Raw genomic sequence first — 9,663 nt, forward strand, 5'->3', positions numbered from 1 at the left:
AATGCAAAAGCCCTTATAGAAAGTTGAAAAATAAGCAAACACATATAATTTCCTGAATACATATTAGCATTACAAATAGTTTAGAGTTGGGCAGGGTGCTGTAAATCTGTAATGGCATAACACAGGAGGCTGAGGCGGATTTCAAGTTCAAGGCCATCATGGCTCCACAGTGAGTTCCAAGTCAACTGGAACCACATAGTAAGACTCTGTCTCAAAAAAACCAAAACCAAAACTTAACCAATCATCAACAATAACAACAAAAGCAGAAACAAAAACTGCCAGTCATGATGGAATACTTATAATCTCAGTTATTCCAGAGGTGGAGATAGAAGAATTTTTACAACATGAGGCTAGGCCAGGCAAAAGATCAAGACTGTCTGAAAAACAAGTGAAAACAAAAGTGCTGTGAGTATGGCTTAAGTGGTATAGCACTTGCCTAGCAAGTATCATGCCTTGAGGTCAAGTCCTAACACTTCCCCTCCCCTCCAAAAGGAAAGCAACGAAAATCCTGATGAGAAAAAAAATGGTTCACTACAACATTTTTACCTAAAGGAAGACCAACTAGCATACTTCAGAACTATTTTTGATTAAAAAAAAAAACTGGGATACAGAGAATCTACAAATAATATAGGTAGCTTTTTTTTTTATACATTTGTAAGCCATATGATTAGTAGAGGTCCTTTGCAATGTCTTAGAAGGCTGTGTATATCCTCAGCTGCATGAGCCACTAGCACCTGACTAACGAGATGCTTCATTAAATCACTTAACATTTCTAGGCTTTACTTTTTCCTTGGGTAAAGGGAGTTGTTGGATATTTAATGTTTCTTTTGGGTTTCAAGTATTAATGATTTTCATACAGGATAAGATCATTTAAGTGAACATATCACAGTTATTTTTGTAAAAAATAAGTCATTAGTAATAGTCTTACCAAGTTTTTTGATGATGTGGATCATTCTAGATGTTCATGATTTTTTTTCCCTTGAATTGTTCTAGTTTGATTAAGTAAAGACTAGTGACCTTACTACTTCCAATATTTTTCTTTAAAATTTATATATAGAATTCTTTTCTCTCACTACAGCATTGGGCATGCCTTAACTATTTGCCTCCTACAGAATCTATACTTGCATTCAGACATAAATAATGCAAAGAAAACCATTTTTATGAATCTTAAAATAATCAAAATATTTATTTTAATTCACATTTATTTAAATAGAACAATTTTGTAAACAAATATTTATAAGTACTTATAAACATGGTAGAAATAAATATAAATAAAATGTGTAATTAGTTTAGAGAAAATTTAACATATTCTAGACAAGTTGACTATGTTGCTCACATTGTTTTAAAAATACATTAACATGAATATTAGAAGGTGTATCTTCACAATACAGAGCACATTTGTGTCAGTGATAAGTCATATTCCCTATACTGATATTTTATGAAAACTATTATCAGAATTAATTTAACCATTAATTTGAAATGAAGTCTATTTTTGTCAATAGAAATATTCCTTTAACTTTACATAATATAGTATTTTTATTAAGACCATACAACATTTATTAAACAAGCATGTATAACATATTAAAATTCATGTACCTATATACACAATGTTTAGTTTTGTTATGGCACTTTCTCTTTATGAAAAAATATGCTTACAAGTTTGGCACCAAATCAGCAAATCATATTCTACTAATTAAATAAATGCAACTTTTATTTTCCATGGCATAGAAAATTCCCTATCACAATATGCCAATCTTCCCTTTAAGCTTACTGACCAATGGCAGCTCTCAGTTTTACTTGGAATAAATAAAAACTAAAAGTCTTACCTAGGTGTTTTGCCTACACTTTAATTGGAAATGAGTTGAGTATGTATAATAGTAAAATCTTTCCACCTGTATTGTGGCCAAAAAATTTCTAGATAATGGTGTTATCAGCAATAATAAGTGTCATTCTGAGATGTTTTCCTTTAGGAGGCTGAGAGGTTGAAAGGAAATGTGGCTCCTCCACAAACTAGAAACATGTGGTAAGGAGAGCAGATGCCAACTGAGGCAGAAGCAAAGTTCTTTGGAAGGATGGTGAGAAAGCATGCTGGGAAGGGGAGGAAAGTCAGAGAATAAGAAGGCCAGAATCACACAGGTGGGAAGGGCTGCTCTGGGTCTAAGAAAATGGAAATGTGCCACTCAACAAACAGCCTGCAAATGATTTAGAGCAGTCCTATGCTGGCACATTGTAACTGTGTTTAGGACAGGTTTTAAGTTTCCACATCACTTTGTCAACTTTGGGACTGAAGGAAGTAAAGGGAAACTTTTTCTGAACTCATTCATAGACACTATGGCAGAAAAAAATGTAATAACAGACTCGACTTTTTTCAAAATCAGAAAAGACTTACCATTCATTCTAAGCTCAGGCTAAGTTGTGATAACCCAGGCAAAAGCTTCAAGTCACATTCACAGTACTTTGAGAGAGCAGCTGTAACAACCTATTCTTCTCATAAAACCTTGATAGCTTCATTTTTATATTTATTACATGGGGGGACAGAAATAGAACTGAAGTTAAATTTTGTACAAGTTGGCTTTGAAAATAATGCTATTTTATTGGCTTTATGATCCTTGCTTGTCTGTAGGCCTTTAAAGAGTGAACTGTCAAGAACATCAAACAGGTTCAATAAAATAGGTAATTTTTTTTTTGTTTTTTTAAAGCTTAGGTACAAACAGACATGAAGATTACGAATCACAGAGCACTGAGTTTTCAAGAGTGAAATCATACCAAAATCGTGACAGGTTCTCGCTGACATCATAGGAGAGTAAGTGGTCAGGAAGGTCGCTGATGGTGCCCTGCACTGCCAGCACATGAGGGGCCAAGGTGAAGGGTACGTCGCTCAGGAGCTCTGCCATCAGTGAGCTGTTCTCCAGCATCTGGCCTGCCTTATTTTCCATCTCAGGGCTTGCTACAGTCATACTGGATGAGTTTTCTTTGCTGGTCTAAAAATACATATACATTTAAAACATTTAGACCATATGAGCTGCAAGGTTTAGCAGTGGTAAATGTGGCATCAATGTATCACAAAGATTGATTAGTGTGGAATACAGAAATACTTCCAGATTTGAATGTAAACTATTCATGCGTTTGCGAGATACATACATCCAAAACTCTGCCAGGATTTATATGAATTCTAAACACCCCTTCTTCCTCAGATTGGCCATCCATACCTCCCTTATATACAAACTGGCAGTCTTGCTATTTTCCTAGCCAGATAATGTCTACAAAACTTGACTCTGCTTTTCCAAATCCTGTGGTTGCTTTGGGGTTCTGCTGAATGTCCAGCAACACTGTAGACTGTTCCAAGTGATTTTGCTTGCTTCTGTTTCCTAATGTTTCCTGTATGTGTTCTTGATCAAACATAGGTTTGATCTCTAACTGGACACCAGGTTCCAATGTAACTGATACATCTTTAATTCCCTACCTTTAAGGCTTTCCTGCTTTATCCTAATTACTTGATATTTTATCTCTAGTGTATACCATGATGATAAAGATCGACTTTTACATGATCTAACATGTCACAAATATGCAAAAAAGAACTGCTATACTTGTTCAATTCCTTTCAAACTGATATCTCCTGTAAACATTATTTATTAAAAGATGTACAAGGGTGTTCATTACACAGGTCTCATCAAAAAGTCCTATATTGGGAACTTTTGAAATACCCATCAGTAGCAGAATGACCAATAAATGAAAGTTTCTTTATACTCATGAAAATGAATGAGCTCTCATTACAAGTAGCTGAGCTCTAACTCAAAATGATTAAAAAAAAAAAAAAGTGGAGTGTGGTGGTTCAAACCTGTAATCCCAGCAATCTGATGACAGAGGCAGAAGGATCTTGAGTTCTAAGATAGCCTGAGCTTCATAGTAAGATCCTCTTTCAACAAAACTCCAATAATCCTTACTCCCCTTCTTTATAGCAACCTACCAAGCCCTTCCAGACCTGGCCCTGGTACTTTCCTATCTTTATCCCCAAAAAACCTGTTCTCCTTCATTCTTCTCCATTCCTACTGCCTCCTCCTTGAGGCTACTTCACTCCCAGCCTATTTCTGCCAAAGACTCTTGCTTCTCTTTCCCTCTGCATGGGAAGTTCTTATCTTAGACATACAAAGAGCAACTTCCTTCAGTTTCTTCCAAGTACTGGCCCATTTCCTGACCATCTTATTTAACGCCGCATACTCTTCCCTCACCTGTTCACTGTGCACTCATCTTCCCCTCTTGCTTTCTGCCTCTCCACAGACCATTAGCAACTTGCCCTATTCTATGTGATTTATTGTTATCACCCTTCAGAAAGTTTACCGTAAATACTTAGATAGGTCCTAGAGCTCAATACATGTTTATTGAATGGATGAAAACAGACAAGCCTGCTCAGAGTTTATATTCTAATGGCTATAAGTTCCCATAAGAGAAATAACATTTTTTTGTGAAACATTTTAGTGAAGTGCAAAATTCATACAGAAACTAAACATATATGTCTAACCATTACTCAGATGAAGAAAGAGCAAAGATTATGCATAGATGTTAAGTGTACAAAAACACAGTTCTGTGTATATGCTTAAAAATACATTATTCATTGCATAGTCCCTAGAATACTGTGGTTACTTCAGGTTTCTTCCTAGGACGTATGAAGTGATTTGCTTCTTTCAACAAATATTATGTGTATAAGATTGATTGATATTGCTGCATACTAGATAAAAAAACCTTAAAGAACATATTATTTCTGAGGAGATATATTCTGTCTGATTTCTACCATCTTTCTAGTCATTGTGTTAAGAGTAGACAGTGGGATAGGCGACCAGAAAAGGAGGCAGGAAGATGCTAAGGACAGAGATGATTGTGATTTGATTAGGGTTATGAAAGAAAAAGTGAAAGAGGAAATGGTTAAATCTTATATAGAGTTCAACAATAAACCAATATGGTTTGCTGATGGACTAAATGGTAGTATACATGAACAATAGCATAGTTGAGGATAAGTTTAAAGTACTTGGCCTAAGCAATAAAAAGGATAGAGTCAGCATTCATAGGGATGAGAAAGAGGGCCAAGAGAACAAGTGTGAGCAGAAAGATGGTTCACTGATGGTCAAGGTATACTGTACTCATAAACATAAGCAAGCTGAATTGAAACTCCTTTGTATAAGTATGTAAAGATAATAAAGGAGCTGGGAAGGTGGCTCAGTGGTAGAGTGCTTGCCTTGCATGCATGAGGCCCTGGGTTCGATTCCTGAGTACCACATAAGAAGAAAAAAGCTGTAAGTGACACTGTGGCTTAAGTGGAAGGGCCCAGGCCCAGAGTTCAGCCCCGATGACCAACCAAAAAAAAAAAAAAAAGAATAAAAAAATTAAGAAGGAATTCAGTGTTCAAGACCTGAGGTACCTAGCAGTCATCAAGTGGAGCTGTTAGGCAGTAGGATGGCTCCTAACTACTCCAGAGTCACAGAACAGGAGGATCAAGATTTGAGGCTAGAAAAAGTTAACAAGAACAAACAATATGCCAAGTGTAGTAGCATGCCAGTAATCCCAGCTATTCAGGAAGCATAGGTAGGAAGACTGAGGTCTGAGGCAAGGCCTAGGGAAAAACAACAACAACAACAACATAAAACCCATTTGAAAAATGACCAAAGCAAAAAGGGCTCTGGGTACATCAAGTGGTAAAGTGCTTATCTACCATGCAGAAGGCCTTGTGCTCAAACTCAGTGTGACCTAAGTAAATAGTGTTTCTATGAGCTGGCTGCTATAGGAAAACTGAAAAGGAAGCAACATTTAGGTGCAGCGTACCAACCTTAAGGTTACTTGTCAGGGAGATGGAACAGGCAAAATTCTAGTCACAAGGATAGGGTGCAAATCTTAGGTCTCCCAGTTCTTAATAAACAAATAGTCTGGGTTATTTAATTTCTCATGCCTTAGTATCTTTAGCTGAATTATAAGAGCTATGATAGTATCTACTTCATGGGATGGTTATGAGGATGAAATGAAGTAATATTTACAGACAAGAATAGTGAAGGAAGTGAATTAAAACTTTAGAAATATCAGATACTACTTGGCTTTAGAGAAGTCTAGAATCCCTTTTGTGTTTGACATTCACTGATGTTCAAATAATCTTTTTCTTGTCTTTCATCTTAATCTCAGGAACAAATCTTCCCCACATCAGTTACTAAAATCCTGTATGCAAAATTCTTTTTGCTTATGCACAGAATGCTATCCAGTTTTCATGACCAAATCATTCCCTTCTTTAAAGATGAGGTATATTATCCATAATGTTTTGCTTTCTAAACACACAATTTTTAAGGCTTATCTCTCTAGCAGCAATATTTATTCTTTTGTTAATGTTTTTGTTAATCCTCTTTCCTTTCCTTTACAAATCTTTCTTATCTGCCAGAGCATTATTCCTTGAGGACATATCCTGTACAATAAAGGATCTGAAACATGTGGTTTCTTGTTCAGGTTCTCCTGATAAAACTGCTATCTGACCCAAAGGCAGTTGCTTCACTCATCTGGGGCTCAGCCCTCTATTTTGAAAAATGAGTGATGAGGGACAAAAGATGCTGCTGCTGCTGCTGATCATGATAAAGATAGCCACTAACATGATGAACACTTCCCCTGTGCCAGGCTATACCTAAGTTGTTTCAATGTATCCACTCACTAAGTCTTAGAACAGCCCTGGTAAGTGTGCCCCCACTTAATGACCAGTGATAATGAGGCACAGCAAGTTAAAGAAGTTGTTCTAGTTCAATTGCTTATCAGTGATGAAACAGAATCAAGCCCAATGTGTTCTTAAAGGCTACATATTTCAGACATGCAGGGGTAGAAAAATCTTTTTCTGCCAAAGGCCATCTGAATATTTATAACATCATTCACAGTCCATACAAAATTATCAATACAGACAGCCAGCCACAGGCAGCCACAGCATTAAAGAAGCATATATTTCAGTCAGGTCATGTACTTTATGTGTTTGAGGAGCCTGAGAACTGGACATTCCCTCCCTATGGGTGAGGACATTCTACAGTATTCTTTCTGTCTTTGCCTAAGTTTGAAAGTTTTCATAAACAAAAGGTAATACATTTTTTAAGTTACTTAGTTTATCAATAACATGGACAAAGTGTTCTAGCAAATGCTTTCTAGAATGATCTGAATTCCAGCTGGCTGCATGTATTACTCCAGCATCTCCTTAACAGTTGGCTGGAGTGCAGCATTACAGTCTCCAAGGAGGCTGCCTGCCCTCTTGGCAGCAGAGTGAGTGCCATGATGCAGCTGCTGTTGGCATGCTGAGAGCTGGAAGGAGAAACATCATAAGGCAAAACAAGAGTATAATCACAAAGAAAATGTGGGCCAGAATTCAAGGACCCCACACCCGCTAAACCTGATCACTAAGCCTCTAGCATGGCAGCCACTGGAAGCAGAGGTGGGGGTGGAGATCTGAAGCAGGTGCCTGAGACTCTGGGCAAAAAACAACAGTCTCTTAGACATGACATCTTGTGATTTTTTCATTTGCATAATAAAATGGGTCTTTAATAAGAAGAATTAGTATGTTAACCACAATGGAGCAGAAGAAAAGAATCAATTAACCTTTTGGTTAATAGCCAAATTTTAGAGAACTACTTCAAATATTATCTTCATAAAGCAAAAAAAAATCTTCATAAAGCACAAAAATACTATGATAATAGTTCTAAGTTCCTTTATGTAATCTAACTTTATTACTTCTTTCTCAAATTAGTGCTTTCCCTTATATGACTTTAATATGAATATACCACTTCTGAATTTGGTTAATCTAAAGGAGAAAATAAATTTCCTGGTCTGTATCTTTACAATAAAGTTTACAATAACATGTTTTCATGTTTGTATAAAAATAATTTCTTGTTAATCAGTTATTCTGTCAAAAACCAGGCCATACAAATTCAAATTCCTTACATTTTAATTATCTTTACTTCAAAGAGGTTTACAGGAATTATACCTGTTTCTTACAGAGGCTCTAAAGATTCATGAGGTTCAATTTGTAACATCTTCTAAGAGATTAAAGAAAAAAAAAACACTCCAAGAATATGAGGCATCTAACACTTTTCAGTAAATGCCTAGAAAAATGAAGTCACTTCCCCAGAGCAACAGAAGGTTAGTGGTATCCTTGTGAACTTCACTAGTGGGTGTTTGAAAGCAAGGAAATTCTATCTATCTGTTAAAACCTTTTAGGAGGCTCCAACTTTACAAAATTACTAAGAAATAAAGACATTATCTATGTAGCCATATCTATATAAGTTATGGATATTTTATTAATATGATAACACTATATTTGATAGCTCTTTAAATCCTTCTTTTTACTGCAACTCATGTCTCCAATAAAATCTATAAGAAGAAAATACTGATGCATTAAGATTTAGAAACCAATCCTAACCAAAATAGCAATAGAAACCATAAATGGACTCTAAACCAGGTAAAAAGCACCCATCCAACACATTCAATTTATATGCAAAGAAGAAAGCTGTATCAAACATATTTCTAGAAAGCAAGTTATGAAAAGAAAAGACAATGTAAGTGGCTGCTTTTCTATGCCTTTAAATTCTATAAATAAAAGACATGCTTCTTTGAACAATAGCTTCAACAAGCAACACTGTCACTTTATCTCCCCAGATAACAATCCATTCTATTCTGGTTTCAGCTAGTATCTGCTTGCATTACATCAGCTTCTTGTGAGGTGAGGTAAAAGGGCAAATCTGAGTTAGAAGCATCAGGGGACAGAGGTTAGGTGAAGGTGACACAGGCTATGTCACAGAGTAGTCAAGCCTTAAAATGCTTTTCCTAAGAAGATGGTGACTACGAAATATGTATCTAGCTGTTAAAAGCAGAAGACACGGTCTTTGCACCTAAGCATGTCCTACGCAATAATCTCCTTACATTTTGGAGAAATTAGATTTCAAAGGGAGAGGCTATTTCATATATATATATATGTATACACACATATGTATTTGCCAAATCACTGGTACCCAGAATAGTATCTGTACAAAGTAAGTGCTCACTTAGTGTTTTTGAACTTAAACTGAATCTGGTCCTTTTGTTTTTCAGTTACCCTAGGTACTGACTTCATTATTATTTAATTTTTGGTAGTGTCGCTCAAACCAGAGCCCCAAGCATGTGTGAAGTGCATGTTCTACCTCTGGGTTTCTACCCAAGCCCAGATTTGATTTAAAAATGAACAGATTAGGCCAAATAAACAATTAAAAGCTGAGAACACATAGTCACAGATATAGATCAATTAGTCAGGAGAAAATGAACTCACAAATGACCTGTTTCCCCTGTGGCTGTCGTGTAAGTTTTCCATTATAGGAGGAATGTAAGTGCAAGGAAGCCATTTGTGTAGCACACGAAGAGGCTAGGTTAGAAAGAAAACATTTTCTCTCTCTGACATCACTTCGGGTCACATTCTAGCTTGTAGTATTTGTTTCCTTTTCTTTCTTTTCCCTTTGCCATTTTCACCTATCTGGGTCTCTCCCATCTTTCTGTTAAGGGGGGGGGGGGAGGGGGGGGGGGGGGGGGGAGAAGGAGAAGGATTGGGATGGGGGGGAGGAGGGAGGCTGGGAAGGGATGGGAAGGGTAAACAAAGGAGGAGGCTGCAATGCTTGGTAAGAAATGTACGCA

At 36.5% G+C, this 9,663-nt stretch overlaps 1 protein-coding gene across 3 annotated transcripts in view; it reads right to left on the reverse strand.

Moving 5' to 3' along the window:
* Positions 1 to 1,218: 1,218 nt before the first annotated feature.
* Positions 1,219 to 9,663, reverse strand: part of Umad1 (UBAP1-MVB12-associated (UMA) domain containing 1) — a 156,351-nt gene continuing 147,906 nt past the window's right edge. For all 3 annotated transcript variants that reach the window (XM_013019988.1, XM_013019986.1, XM_013019987.1), the window contains one exon: positions 1,219 to 2,981. In XM_013019988.1, coding sequence (XP_012875442.1) covers positions 2,724 to 2,981 — 258 coding nt within the window. In that variant the 3' untranslated portion in view covers positions 1,219 to 2,723. The remainder of the gene's footprint in view (positions 2,982 to 9,663) is intronic.

Source organism: Dipodomys ordii, unplaced genomic scaffold (genome assembly GCF_000151885.1).
Source record: "Dipodomys ordii isolate 6190 unplaced genomic scaffold, Dord_2.0 Scaffold48, whole genome shotgun sequence".
In the NCBI taxonomy this organism is placed as follows: Eukaryota; Metazoa; Chordata; class Mammalia; order Rodentia; family Heteromyidae; genus Dipodomys; species Dipodomys ordii.